Genomic DNA, 16,729 nt, shown 5'->3' with positions numbered 1-16,729 from the left:
ATTTTTCGACCTCACCCGTATCAACGTCTCCTCGGGTTCTGCGAGCTTAACAAACAAAACACCGTGCTCTTTTGAAGAAACTTACGGTTGAAGTTGAAACAATGGTTGGAAAGAGGGAGACTGTACAAAAGTCGATTGCTTGGGTACCTTTGTCTGTTTTGAATTGTTTTAAATTTATTTTGTTACGTATATGTATTTTATTTATTTCTCAAGTTCATAGTAGTACATAGTACCAAGGTACATGTAATTGATAATGCGCATTAAAGTTCATACAAGTCTCGGGGAGAAAGTTTGATGTTATTTTCGAAAACTAAGAAATTGATATAAAACAACAGTGTATTCTAATCTTTTTCAAGGCGACCCCCTCATCTCCGCGGTTTCTAACCTGAATGTATTTTATTACGTTACAAATATAAAGTACGCATATTTTTATTTATTTTCGCATATTGGTTAAATAAATAAATAATACATAATGAAACATCTAAAACAGACATCGATTACTTTGCGAAACTGTTGTTTTTTTACGGCTTTACAACCTTCCTCGACCCATTAGTAGAGGCTTGGGGACCTCTTAGGGGGTCTCGACCCACACTTTGAAATATACCGATCTAACAGATCGAAGTACGGAATTTCTCTTGATGGTAATGTTAATGACGGGTATTTAATTAATGGAAAGTTTTAAGTCGAGTGCTTTTGCCTGTAACTATTTCAATATACCTTTATCTGACGTACTTATGTGAAATATTATCTGTTATGTAGGTTACCATGGAAACTATCATGTATGTAATCTCTGATCATAGATTAAGTATAGTAATAACAGTACTTCTGTGATATAGAGGTATAACATCTGAATTTTCGTGATTGCCAATTGTTTACATCTATTTTTAATATAGTAATATCATATCTATACATACATATGTATCTAAACATATATATCCAACATATATATGTTTATATCTATACCAGGTGACTAGTTATAGGTTTTTTTTATGGATGATAATTGAATGGTAACCCCGCCTGCGCTAATGGTATACGCTGGCGGGGCACCAGTGAGAGATGATAGATGAGGTTGAAAGCAGGCCAGTCAGCACATCGTAAAGAATTCTACGAGAATTGACCACGATGGTTTCCAGGGGGGATCGCGTGGAGGTCGGCCTGATAGGGTACATTGCTAGCAATGAGGCTGTTAGACCTCATTACTTTCCCCCCAATTATAGGTTTATAATATATTCTTTGTTACTCGAAAGAGTATGAAAACTCATTTTGAATGTTTACGATCACGATCGTTTCCTTAATGCTGAAGTTTATAAATTTAATGACTGGAATATTTAATCAAATTCGGTATTCGAATTTGATTGAAAAATATTGCACAATTGTGTAACATCATCATCATTAACAGATATGATCAGCCTTTAACTATCCACTGCTCAACATAAGCCTTCCCCTTGGTGCGTTTGGTCAGTAGTTGCCATGCTGGGATTGGCAACCGCAGTCGGGCGTTAGAGATGTTTTAAGAGGGACGCTGCTGCCCATCCTTCGCTCTCTCTCAGTCGGCTCTTACGACACCCACGAGAAAGGAAGGGGTGGCCTATTCTGTGCCAGAGTCGCACGACCCCCAATTATGTAACATACTTTATGAACTTTCACATTTATTAAATTGCTATTTGTTAGCTGTTTGTTGGAGGATTTAAGAATTGTACTTGAAATTTATAAGTAGTGCAATAAAAAAGAAATAATACTTAAAATAAAAGCAACAAATATCTAATCAATGACTTCAAAAGAATATGCTTAAAGGCAATAAATGTTTAATCAGTGACTTCAAAAGAATATGCTTAAAGGCAATAAATGTCTAATCAATGACTTCAAAAGAATATGCTTAAAAGCAATAAATGTCTAATCAATGACTTCAAAAGAATATGCTTAAAGGCAATAAATGTCTAATCAATGACTTCAATTTCTTTCTATAAACATAGGTAACATCAGTTTGTTCACTTTAATATGCACGAAGACTATAATTTTATCTAAAAGCTAATTGAAATCGTCAGATAATGTAATGAAGAAAGGTTCGTATTCCATCCAACGGTGTTCTATTAACTTGATTATTGAATAAGAAGGATCGATCTTAATATATTATATTAGCTACGTTATGTAGGTTGTCGAAATGGCCGTAGGTACAAGTATAATCACGTGTACAACATTTTTTTTTATACAACTTAGAATGGCAAACAAGCTGACGGCCCACCTGATGGAAAGTGGTAACCGTCGCCTATAGACATGAGCAGTACCATGGACATAACTGTTTCGCCCATGATACCCCCATGCGTTGCCATTCCTGAGGACTTAGGTATTATTCCTCTGTACCCAGTAAATTCACGCCATATCCCGCCCTTCAAACCGAAACACAGCCATGCAAACACAACTGCTTCACGGTTGAAACACGAATGGGACAGAGGTACCCAAGCAATCGACTTTTGTACAAAGTCTCCCTCTGGAAATATTAATATCATATGTGAAATTTCATATGATACGCCAAATCATACGTCACTCAGCTAACTCGCTTCACAAAGCGTTACAAATCACTGTAAATGAAAAATTCTGATTTTCGCTGCATTTGAATTTATTTGTGAATTATTGTGAAATTGAATTAGATGGCTGACTGGGCTGTACAGAGTGAGGGAATACAGACTTTATTATATTGTACTAAAGTGTCTATTCCATCACTCTTATCGTAAAAATCATAATTCATATTTTACTTTTAACAGCAAATAGTAGCGAGTGCGACATTAAGCCATTGCGAGCGAAAACCAGGTTTATGTGATTTGTTACTAGCAATATCACAATAAAAATAATAATTTTACTAAATAATAATGAATTAAATATAGCTATAATATCCATGCCTATTTCAACGGTATACGAACGGAGATCTAGTACTCTGACCTCAGGCGAGAGAATTTAATAATTTATTTTGTTAATCTCAATTATTCATTCCAGGTACGGTTTTTGTATTTATGATAATATTAAACGTTTTTAATAATGCATATTAATACTCAAATAATTTTTTTAAGCATATTATCAATCACTGCTTTTTATGAAACGTAAAATGTAATAAATAATACATTTATATCATAAAGTTAAGGACAATACCTACTGGCATTCTTTTTGTAACATTTATCATATCAAACAGATCTTGTATATTCCTATTGTTATTCTTCGTTGTTATATATATATAACATACATACATACATATATAACATATATAACATACATAAAAACATACAGTAACAACAATGTTAGCAATCTTCAAGTTAGAGTATTTAATACATAATTTAACCTAACCTAACTCAAAACTATACGTTCCTAAGGTGAATATAATATAATATGAATGATTAAAAATTAACATAATATTTCAATAAATAGTCTGCAATGGCAAATAACGTCATTCTATTATTTTTTGTTTTTTTTTTTAATTTTGGCAAAGGGTTATTATTGTTCACTATACTACAAACACAACTATAACAATATAATAAACAACAAGGAGTGGCGACCGCGTACGGATAAACGCAGTGTAAGATGAGCCCCCCACTAGAAAGCGTGATGACCTGAAATGCATTGCAGGAAGTTAATGATTGCAGGTGGCTTAGGACCGTTCTTTATGGCAGTCTATGGGGGAGGCTTATGTCCAGCAGTAGACGGATAATGGTTGAAATGATGATGCTGATGTTACAAACAAACAGAAAACGAGACGGAATTTTAAAAAGTAACGATAAGTATTTTGATATTCCTTATAGATATTTTATAGTTCTCGGTCATTGATTTAATAGTATAGTGCCGATATATTTAAGCATACAATGTATCTTGACTTATTATTTTATAAATAAAATGAGTATTTACGTATTAAAAGATGCAGAATTTATAAGACAAAATGAATATAGAAGTTATAAAGAAATCTCTCATAACTATTTTTCACGCCAAATTGTATGAAAAAGTTGACCCGTTTTTCTCGAAGCATTTCTATAGAGACACTCTATAGGCGCAGTGCTACCAACCTAAAGTGCGGATAAAGGCAATTCTATTCTTCTTAAATACAGTGAAAAAAGTAATAAAAACTTTGCACGGACTCAAACACTGGATTTTATGATTTCATGAAAATATTATCGTTATTTAAATACCGTATCTTCAGATACTCGTAAATGATACTTTTTTCTGAGAAGAGAAGATGAATGCCATAAAGTTTGTTTCGAAGTGGTTTTATTTTATCATAAATAATAAATAATGTTTGACTTTTTTTTACCAACCATCATTCTAGAGACGAAAGTGATTTATGTAATACAAACGAGTTTGGATTTTTATTCGTTTTAAAAGCAACAACTGAGTTTTTTGCCTGCTCTTTTCGGCAGAAATTATATTCTGAACTGGGCGATAGAATTATAAAAAATGACTATTCAAAATTTTTATAATTGCATTAAATTTACTTGAACATTTTTTTTTTGTTAAGTCTTTAGTACCTGCACACGAAATTAAAATGTATATTACATATACCTTTTACGAATTTATTAAATGGTTTTGAAGTCACAGTAAATTCTGTGATATTTTTATACTCGTATCTGACTCACATCAGTATATTTGAAAAAACTATTTTTTTATATTTATATACTACCAGAGAGAGACTTTGAACAAAAGTCGTCTGCTTTGGACACCTCTGTCCTATTAGTGTTTCAACCGTGAAGCAGCTGTGTTTGCATGGTTTGAAGGGTGGGGTATGGCAGCGAATTTACAGGGTACAGAGGAATAACCCCTGAGTCCTTAGGAATGGCAACGTATGGGGGATACAATGTGTGAAACAGTACACTCTGTTACGTTCATGGTATTGCTTATGTCTATAGGCGACGGTTACCACTTTTCATCAGGTGGGCCCTCAGCTTGTTTGCCATTCTAAGTTGTATAAAAAAAATGTATTAGAGTTCCAGTTCTAAACTCTATACTAAGATTCCCTATGTAGTTAGCGGCAGGTTTAGAGTTTTTCATGGGTTTATTTTATATTTTTATACAAATATTAATTCTTATGTCTTCCTTTTCCGTGGAAATCGTGAGAGGCGAAGAAAGGAACGGGGCGGCCTATTCCATATAGGGAACTACACAGCTTTGTTTATCTAGGCTTATTTATTTACAGGTGGGTATTATATATAGATCAATGTAAATAAATATTACGAAGGTATGTTATATTTATCGTCAAATATAAATATATTTGATAATATATGTATGTAAGTCTAAATGTATATCTTTCTTTTCGTTTAAAAGTTTTCTCTTCCAGTCAGGTCTATTCCAGGTCATATCTTTAACCCTATACGATATGACACCTAGTGTTTCTTTTATCTATCCCATGTAGTTATTCTTCAGTCTTCCTCTTCCTCTTTTGCCCTCTATTTTTCCTTCTAGTATGTTATTTAAAAAATCGTCATGTCGTATAAGGTGGCCCAGCATTTTGCCTCTTCTATTTTCTATTGTTTTCATTAATGTTCTTTTTTTATTCACTCTTTTCAAAACTTCCTCGTTCGTTACTTTCTTTGTTCACCTTATCCTTTCCATTCTCCTCTATGTCCACATTTTGAATACCTCAAGCATCTTTCTTTTCTTTTATGTATAATCTAATATATAAAATTCTCGTGTCACGGTGTTTGTTGCCAAACTCCTCCGAAACGGCATAACCGATTTTTATGAAATTTTGTGTGCATATTGGGTAGGTCTGAGAATCGGCCAACATCTATTTTTCATACTCATCAATGATAAGGGTGATCCACCCCAAAATATATTTTTTATTTTTTTTGACAATTTTATTTAAATTTATTTTATTATAATTTAGCATTGAAAAATACACACAAATTCAAATTTTCACCCTTTTACGATCAACCCCTGTTTTTTAATCGCGATTTTTATATACCGCAATAGGGTTGCAAGATGGCAATCGAATATAATAATTGTAGTACGATATATTTTCATGTATAGTTCTACAAATAATGTATATGGTATAACAACGTTTGCCGAGTCAGCTAGTAAATGTATATATGTAAATGTACAATATAACACCTTCTAACAGTTAACATTGCACAGTAAAGGCTTCTTTTTGTCTTAGTAAATTAATATTGCAAATTAATTTAGTAATTCTATACACGTTTATCCAATAATAGTTATATCCAATAATAAACAGTTTTCGTATATACATTACACTTGTATACCTTTATATTTTTATTATAGTTAACACTATGTCTACATACACAGGCTACGGTAATCGCTTACCATCAAGTGGACCGTATGCTTGTTTGCCACCTCAGTGGTATTATATATGTAAAGGTATATATATATATATATATATATATATATATATATATATATATATATATATATATATATATATATATATATATATATGTATATGTATATGTATATAGACATCGCTTGCTTGGTACCTCTGTCCCATTCGTGTTTCAACCGTGAAGCAGCTGTGTTTGCATGGCTGTGTTTCGGTTTGAAGGGTGGGATATGGCGTGAATTTACTGGGTACAGAGAAATAACACCTGAGTCCTCAGGAATGGCAACGCATGGGGGGTATCATGGGCGAAACAGTATACTCTGTTATGTCCATGGTACTGCTTATCTCTATAGGCGACGGTTACCACTTTCCATTAGGTGGGCCGTCAGTTTGTTCGCCGTTCTAAGTTGTATAAAAATAAAATCGCATTAAGAAGTTTATAATATTGATAATATTTCTTTGCTTGATAGAGGCCTCTTTAAACTACAATATGACATTACAATCCGATGTTTGCTGGTTCGATCCTCGCACAATGCTAGCTGATTTGATATGAAACGTTGGTATGAAAAATTTGATGTATATTATGTATATATTAATAAGTGTATTTAAATGTCTGTCAAATGTAAAATATATAAGCTCCGCTTAGTCTGTAACTAGATGGCGTTGTGTAATGCACAATAAATTGTTAGTTTAATTATCTTCTTAACGCCACTCATTGTTTTCATAGATATATTTCTAAGTTGCATTAGAATGGCAACCAATCCGACGGCCCGCCCAATGGAAAATGCTAACAGTCGTCTATAGATATGAATAGTATCATGAACATAACAGAGTATATTGAATCATCTATGATACTCCTCATGCGTTGCCATTTCTAAAGACTTAGGTATTATGATTTTGTTCACTTTTAATTTGTAATTTCTTTTTTTATGCAACTTAGAATGGAAAACAAGCTGTCGGCCCACCTGATGGGAAGTAGTAGCCGTCGCCTATAGACATGAGCAGTACCATAGACTGAGAGACTACAGAGTATACCATTGTATTGGTTCACCCATGATACCCCCCATACATTGCCATTTCTGAGGACTCAGGTGTTATTCCTCTGTACTCTACAAATTCACTGCCATGTCCCAACCTTCAAACCGAAAAACAGCCATGCAAACATAACTGTTTCACTGTAAAAACACAAATGGGACAGAGGTGCCCAAGCAAACGACTTTTGTACTAAGTTTCCCTCTAATTATTCTCCCTGTAATTTCTGCTCCTTTGTAACAATAAACAGTATATATCTACGTGTAGATTAAGATATACAATTATGTATGCTGAACATATTCATATTTCAGTGATAGAGCCACAGTTTCGTATTAAAATAGAGGTTGCCAACCCTTTTGTGGAGATCAAATACGGTAGCTCGTAATTAAATATAATTTATTAGCTTTGAATAAACATGAATAGCTTGAAACTAGCACGTTATTTAATTATTAGTATTACAGCAAAATGCAATAGAGGGCTTTGTGATGTGTGCCCTATTATTTCAAATATAGAAGTCTCGAGAAAGTGTCTCAAAAGGCATGAGCCAAAGTTATGAGACATGAGAATGTATTATATTTACAGAGAAAAATAAAGTACAGAATAACGAAGAAAGGTAAAGAATAACCCCTTTTAGATGGAGATAAAGATTTTAGATGGAGCGATGAACTCAAATCCATTACAGGTATTCAATGGATGCAGGTGACTCGGGACGGTTCCATATGGCAGTCTATGGGGGAGGCCTATGTTCAGAAGTGGACATAAACGGCTGATATGATAATGATGACGATAAAGTAATTTAGATGGTAAGAAAGCTGCTACCTTTTGCTACGTTGAATAGAGAAAAATTAAACCAATACTTGATACATTCGTATATTATAAACACATAATTAGATTAATATAAACATATACATTCACTAGAGGGAGACTTTGTTACAAAAGTCGTTTGCATGGGCACCTCTGTCCCATTCGTGTTTCAACCGTATAGCAGTTGTGTTTGCATGGCTGTGTTTCGGTTTGAAGGGTAGGATATGGCGTAAATTTACAGGGTACAGAGGAATAACATCTAAGTCCTCAGGAATGGCAACACATGAAGGGTATCATGGGCGAAATAGTATACTCTATTATGTCCATGGTACTGCTCATGTCTATAGGCGACGGTTACCACTTTCCATCAGGTGCGCCGTCATTTTGTTTGTCATTCTAAGTTGGATAAAAAAAACATAATATATTACATAAATAAATATATTTATGTAATAACTACATACATAAATAAATACATAAAATATTCTTATATCAAACTATCTAGTAAGACTCAATCAGAGTAACCAGCAAGTTTAAGTTTGAAGGGAAAGTGATTTTTCTAAGAAATACGTGCGCAATTTATGTTTACAAACTAGTTTGCTTAGAGTAGATCTTGTGTCAAGCTTATCTAGAGGGATGAGTGCTTTGCCATCATGAAAAAGATCACGAACATCGCTGTCTTGTTCTATTTCATGCGTATGGTAGCGACAACGTATCTATCGACCTATTATTTTACCACTCGCCTAGGGGAGCTGGATATTTACCAATTATAGTTATTGGTACTACGCCTACTAGTTCAAGAACACAAAGGTCATTGCATAGATTAAAAACCTTTCTTATTTATAATGAAATTTGTAATTAAGCGAGCCACACCGAGCCCTGACTGCGTTCTTAAAACACGATAGGCCGCAGTAAATAATTATAATCTTCCTGGAAGTAACAAAACTGACTATTAATTTAATTTCGCAATCAGGTTTTCTCGATTTGCAAATGAAATTCCTATTACCATTTTATAAATAAATATTGTAGAAACGGGTGTTTCTAAGACTATCTGTAATCCCCAGCTTTGTTTGTGGTCGTATCGTGATGCCTATAGCCTTAAAAAAATTAGCTATCAAATATAAAAATAATTTTTCAAATTCGACTGTTAGTTCCAGAGTTGAATTAGCGTGTTTGAACAAACGCTTTAATTTTATATATTAGTAACAGATAATGATTAGATAAAAACATACCTAATTATATTTTTAAAGGGTGATAATGGAATGGACCTCCACCTCCGCTGTACTGACAGCGTATATCCCGTCAGTGTATACTGATATACTGACGGGATATTAGAGAGGATGGAAACAGGTTAGTTTAGACTATTGTGACGAATTAAAAGAACTACGATGGTTTCCAGTGCAAACCGCGTGGAGCTCGACCTAACAGGATATATTGCTAGCAACGGGGCAAAATTCTCAATCTCGGATTCAATTGACGTTACATTGGGCCCAATTTAGGAACTAAAATGGACATGCAAAATACAGGTAGTTGCGGCATTTGAATCGACATCTTTTGTTTGTCCCATGGTGTTACTTGGGTTTCAAATGTTTTTGTGAATTATGGGCAAGGGGATTTACTACTAACTTATAAAAAAAATTAACGTTGAGCACATATTACTTTTGACTACCTCATCTAGAATTACAGTCATGAGTATATTTAATTAAGTTTATAATTAAACTACCCTACCTTGTAAACGTACTTTGTTTTTGACGTCGCATATTATGTAAATTTTATTTTATTACAATAAAAATTATGTTGTCAGTAAAGTTGGAGAAAACAATAGGTATATACTGGGGGGAAAGGGATTGTTAGCAATGGAGTTTGACAGCCCCATTGCTAGCAATATGCCTTATTAGGTCGACCTCCACGTGGTTCCCCTTGGAAACCATCGTGAACAATTCTTGTTGAATTCGTCACGATGGGCTAACTGACCTACTTCATCCTCACCTATCATTCTTCACTGGTGCCCCGCCGGTGTATACCGATAGCGTGGGTGGGGTTACCATTCTATTATCATCCATTAAAAAAAATAGGTATATACTTATAAAATTTTATTAAAAACAATTAAGCGATTTCAGAGATTAGCTTGGACGAACAACGGGGTTTTGTGCAGAATATTAATGTAAAGTAATTTCGCATTTTAATTAAATAATGTGTTGAATCGTGCTTAACATGTACAATGTGTTAAATTTCAAAACCTTAGAAAAATGCAAGAGAAATGCGCGGGAATGCAAGCTTATAAGAACGGAATGGAATGCGGTCAGAGACAATAACGTTAATAGCTTTTACTGTCGTTCAAACTTATTTCTGTATATTAAAAAGTTTCTATGTAAAAGAAAATATATATTCATAGATATATTTCTTGTCTAAACTATATTTTTAATAGGAATAATGTTTCTCTGTATTTAATTGATAAATAATTCTTTATAAAACCAATATTTTTTTTTTACCTATTTCAGTAATTTACATTATCAGCGTTGTATTTTTTTTAAAAACTATGTGAACCCGGGTCATGTTTTTAGTATCTTGTAATTGTGCTAAAGAAGGAAAACTCGAAATAGGAATGGAATTGTATTCAATTCATGGCGGAAATAGGATGTTAAAACCTATACAAAACTCTTCCACCATAAAATAATTTCCATCTTACGTACGAATAATTCGAATACTTATGTACTATAGGGGAATTACACAAGAAATCTCTTAAAGACATAAATCTCTTTTGGAAGCGAAATTTCCTTCTATTTATTCTTCCTTTTTATTTTAACACTAGCTTCGATCCACGACTTTGTCCGCGTGACCGGGATATGTTTATTGATCAGGGTATAATAGATTTAGCACACCTGCAATGCCGCCGTTAGTGCTGTGGGTCGTGGGATCATGAGCCGTGATAGTCACTTACTATCAGGTGAGCCGCATGCTCGTTTGCCTCCTGTGTTGTAAAAAAAGATGATAATGGAATGGTAACCTCGCCTACGCTATCGGTATACATTGGTGGGGCACCAGTAAGGGATGATACCTATCATTTGAGAATAAAAGGACAAGTCAGTTAGCCCAACGTGTTGAATGCACCCGGAATTCAGCCCGATGGTTTCCAGGGGGATTCCATGTCGAGGTCGACCTGATAGGATATATTGTTAGCAATGGGACTGGTAGTCCTCATTACGAACAATCCTTTCTCTTTTGATTGGAATATAATAATAATAAACTATAATAATAATAAGTGCTATACTATCACACCAATCATATTATTTGGTTCTCAAGTTAATATACTCTATATGAGGAATCAAGCATCGAACATCTAGAACAATCCAGAATGTTCTATTCCATCCCAAAAACTCCGTATATACCAAATTTCATAACAATTGGTTAAGCAGCTTAAGCGCTAAAAGGTAACAAATAAACAAACTTTCACATTTATCATATTAGTAAGGATTGTACAACATAGATGTCAGATTATGCATAGCGAACATTTCTAGAAATAAAATGCATTAAACGCTTTATGCACGAGAGAGTAACAACTGGTGCGGTTATGTAGAATGAAATGTGTCAATTTGTTCCGTTGCAAATAAACTAGACAATTGTGATCTCGCTTGATTATATAAATTTCATTTCAATATATAGTCGTATTTAAGGGAAGGGGAGTTATTATTATTATTTATTTATTTTACACTTTATTGCACCAAGTAAAAAGAGGAATAACAAATACAGTAAATATTAATGAGAAGTGATACAAAAGGCGGCCTTAACGCTAAGCAATCTCTTCCGAACAACCTTTGGGTTAGAGGACATTGAGAAAAAGACATCAATCATTAAGCTCAATACTGCAACAATTTCGATATTTAAATATGGATGAAATAAATAAATAAAAAGATAAAAACTTTTAAAATTGAAAAATAGAATATAGAATCAGACTTTGAATTTATCGGTGGTAACGTAGTCGCCGTGTGGTCGCGACATAGAATAGTCCATCCGTTTCTTTCCCGTGGGTGTAGGAAGAGTCGACTAAAGACAACTTAATGGTCGAGGGATGGGCAGCAGTGATTCTCTTAAAACATCTCCAAAGCCTAATTGCCGTTGCCAACCCGCCTGACAAGTGTGGCAACTACTGGCAAACCTTCAGTAGTGAATAATTAACGGCTGATATCCTTGTGTTTTATAAATTTTGTACAGTAACAATTTTAAGTCACAATTTCACAGAAATTATAGGCATTTTGCAAATATTGCAGAGTTTTTCAGACGACATTCGCAGAAAGTAGCTGGAATGTGTATTTGGAAAAATCGGTCAATTCGATTTAACATAAGCGTCACGCGTTATTAGTAACATATATGCTTAGATTACATAGATATAGCATCGAGCCTGAAAAACGGGTCAACCTTTTGTCAGCTAATTAGTTGACTCGTTTTTTTACTCAATGTTCTATATATACACATACAATATACCTTGACGTAATCTATATTTAATTATTTAATAAACGAAATGAGTTTTTGCGCATCAAAAAGGGGTAAAATTTATAAATCAAAATAAATATGGAAATTATAAAGGAATCACTCATAACTTATCACGCAAAATTGTATGAAAAAATTGATTCACTTTTCTAGAAGTATTTATATGGATACAAACCATCTATATAATATACATACATACATACATATCTGTCATGCCTGTCTCCCATTAGGGTAGGCAGAAACAATAGAACGCCAAATGCTTCGATTCATACAAACCTCTTTCGCTTCTTCCACATCTATCAATCTTTTCATACACGCTCGCCGGTTACGGGTACTTTTAATTTGGCCCTTCTTCAGCACGTCGCCTATTTGGTCAACATACGTCCGTCCGACATCTCCATTCATTCTTGCTCGATAAATCTCTTTCGTAATTCTTCTTTCATCATCCTCTCCAAATGACCAAACCGACTATATAATATATCTATTGTATTTATTTATTTAAAATAAATAAATAAATATTTTACATATCTATGGCATATAGACTTAAAACCAAGTTGTATCATGTACGTCATTACATCTGAAATTGCAATCCTGTGTCAGTTTAGTACTGTATAAAATATCAGAATAGGAGACCAGGTCGAAAGAATAAAACGAAGCGTAATAAAAGACCACCATTCGATGTAAACCCTCTCAACGATACGAAGATATATTTTTATGTAACTATCGTGAACTTAGTACGTTTGTCTCGTATTACCCTCTCTCCGGAGGTCAATAAATAGCAATGTAAGTCTATTAAATAGATCTTGTGTGGTAGCCATGTTTATTTATGATTTTTATTATAATGCATAATTTATAAATATGTGCATTTTGTGTTTATTTTATGATTATAATTAATAAGTTACATTATGTAATGTAAATTTTTATGTTGTGTAGAATTATAGATACTTTTATCTCTATTTTAAATGTTTGAAGGAGTGTATATTACTCGCCAAACGATTTATGGCAGATTGTAAATTCTATGCTTACGTACACTGGAATTTATATATTTGTGAAAAAAAATGAAAAAAAAAAATAAAAAAAAAATGTTTATTTATGATCAGCACAATTGAACTCTTAAAGGTTTTAACTAGCGGATTTGACCTTAGTGACTTTGAAAGATAAGGCCTGATTTAGACTTTTTGTCATTACTCTTTAGGATATGTTTTTTATAATTTCAAGAACGGATGATTTAGCTTATGTTTTCGCATGTGCGTTGTTTGATTCTCAATTATTATAATACAGATATAAGTGCAGCATTTGGTGTAATTATTTTAAGTTTGCACTCGTGTTTCTATTGCCAAGGAACGGTGTTTGTATGGCTGTGTTTCAGTTTGAAGGGTTGTTTAATTGTGTATGGGAGTGAAATTACAGGGCATCATTATCATGATCATATCAGCCGTGAACTGTCCACTGCTGAATACAGGCCTTGGTTAGTAGTTGCCATGTATGGCAAGCGGGTTGGCAACCGCAGTCAGGTTATATAGTCAGGGGTGGTCGAAAAGATCTACTGTTTACTGATGAAATCTTGTGCCATCTAAAAATTACATATTTCTAGAAATTTCAAAGGAAACAATGTAGTTCAGTACACAATTATGGAGTATTGTAGTATTTTTTATTATAAGGGAAAACATAAAATAGAAAATTATTCTCAGTGACTACCTATTTATAGTAGTGTGAGCATTTGCGACTGAGCATCTTACGCTAGATTATCAAAATATTATACTTTTTGCCTTGCCATGACCGACTGGATGGCGATCGACCGGTCGATCAGGATTGGCCACCCCTGTTATAGGTGATGTTTTAAGAGGATCACTGCTGCCCATCCTTCGACCATTATGTTCCTTTAGTCGCCTTTTACGACACTCCCGGGAAAGGAGCCCATTCTATTCCGGGACCACACGGCGATTACAATTTACTTACACGGAAATTACAGGGTACGGAGGCATAATAATATATTTTGTAATGCTCGGAGAGCATTACAACGGGTGGGTGTTATGGCCGCCATAATGTACTCTGTGATGCCTGTTCAAGTCAGATGATAAATATAGCTTTCCGTCAGGTGGCAAACAATGTTACTCTTGTATAAAAAGTTATATGCTCACACTGACTGTCGCCTAGTAAAGACATGACATTTTACACAAAGGTATTACAAATTAGTCAATAAGTTCAAGTAACAGAACTAGTTCTTAGATTTTTAGAATAACAAAATATCTTTCATACATATTAGGTCAGTCAATTTATCAGTTCCAAATATTTTTATATAGATTTTTAAAAGTCGTAAAACAAAAGATCTTCAGAGTTATGGACTGATTTAGTAAGAAATTCGAAAATCAAAATTAATTAATGCAAAATTACAATTGGTCGGATTTGAATCGATGCAAACAAAGTTTTAGTTTGATGTTAAATTGTCTATCAAGCAACAATCTCCAGGTATCAAATGATTACGTAGAAATGTATTTACAAATAGTTAGTTGATCTTGACAATGTAAATAGGTTGTCAACTATTTACATCAGAGAAAGTTTCTTATTATAATTTAAGTCACGATTTCTTGTTTGTGATAGGCATTTATTACTTTTAAGCAAACAGAGTTAATGCCACTATTAGTTATATATTTCAAGGTTAGTGAAGAATTAAGTTAATTTAGAATAAAATAAATTAGTTACCTAAATGAATTAAATATATTTACAATTTGTTACACATGCATTCTGTTATTTATAAATTTGTAATGAAAAATAAAGAAAAATAATAGTCAAATACAATATTGTATTTTATATAATGATTGGACATTAAGAATACTGTAATTAAAAAAAAAAAAAAACATTATACTTGTAGTATAATATTTTAATGTAATTTAATATTTGCATACACGGGGTGCAGCATGTCATGTACTTACTGTTATATGTCACACCTTATTTTATCGTGTAGCGAGCAATAAATATGACTTGATACATACATATGCACATATATACATATCTGTCATACCTGTGACTTGATTTGATTTGCATTTTTGTTGCCGGCTCTATTTTTTAATTTTAATGAGTTATTTACTTATCTACATCGTTTAGTAGTTATTTACTATTATTTAATAAAATTACTTTTATTTAAATTGCATTTATTAATTAATAAAATATATTTCATTATAATCTATTGGCGAACAGGTATGTACAAAAAGCAGCCAGCTTTCTAGCATACTGATAACTAAAACAAAAATGCAATGTAAATTGCATTTTTGTTTTAGTTATCAGTATAAATAAATAAATAAATATTTAATTTCACAATAGGGTGTTGACGCAATGCGATTACAGGTAAACAGTCCATATTGAAACATCAGGGATGAAAATCAAATATGTAGGTACTATTTACTTGTAGTCGCGTTACGATAATTTACGACAATGAATTTAAACATGTGCATCTAAACAATGCAAAAGCTTAAAATTAACTAAAATTTAATCTATTTGCATTTATGAATCAGATAATGTGTATAATTTATGAATAATGTACAACAGACTGCAATTATAATAAAATTTGTATGGGAATACGGAAGTAAATCCAATCGTTTGCCAAAATCACTGAAATTAGTTCAGAATTGAAAAAATCGCGTAAAATATCTATTAAGAAATTGGAAACGTTATCTTTTTTTAAATGAATTAAATTAATTAATTAATTATAATAATTCATATTAAGTAATTAATAATTATTCATAATTTATTTTGTAAACAATTTTAAAATAGTTCAGTAATTGTTTAAAAGAATAAGATAAGTAGGCGGCGTTTTATTTATATGCCCTCTAATTGTATAATATTAAGGCTTTATATAGCAAAGATATTGCTACTATTTTGAGAACCTACTAATTATCTGGTATTAATGACAACTTACCAGGCATTGAGCGGCGCTAAATCCGAATGTTTACATTGCATTTAGTTTTACACATTTCTTATAAGAGCTTTATGTTTACACAAATAACTTCATTGCAACATTACAAATAGAACACAATTTCCCTTATTTACAAAGATCGAGAGGGAAAAGTTTGTATACGCGGCGAGACGTTCACCTCCTATAAT

At 32.8% G+C, this 16,729-nt stretch overlaps 1 protein-coding gene across 1 annotated transcript in view; it reads right to left on the bottom strand.

Annotated features, from left to right (window-relative positions):
- Positions 1 to 16,729, bottom strand: part of LOC113510383 (uncharacterized) — a 53,008-nt gene extending 36,279 nt beyond the window's left edge. The window contains exon 1 of the mRNA XM_052898502.1: positions 16,545 to 16,729. Coding sequence (XP_052754462.1) covers positions 16,545 to 16,551 — 7 coding nt within the window. The 5' untranslated portion in view covers positions 16,552 to 16,729. The remainder of the gene's footprint in view (positions 1 to 16,544) is intronic.

This window comes from Galleria mellonella, unplaced genomic scaffold (assembly GCF_026898425.1).
Source record: "Galleria mellonella isolate WM207_F2 unplaced genomic scaffold, CSIRO_AGI_GalMel_v1 utg44, whole genome shotgun sequence".
Classification (NCBI taxonomy): domain Eukaryota; kingdom Metazoa; phylum Arthropoda; class Insecta; order Lepidoptera; family Pyralidae; genus Galleria; species Galleria mellonella.
The sequence above is the reverse complement of the archived record's forward strand: the minus strand, read 5'-3'. Positions and strand labels throughout refer to the sequence as shown.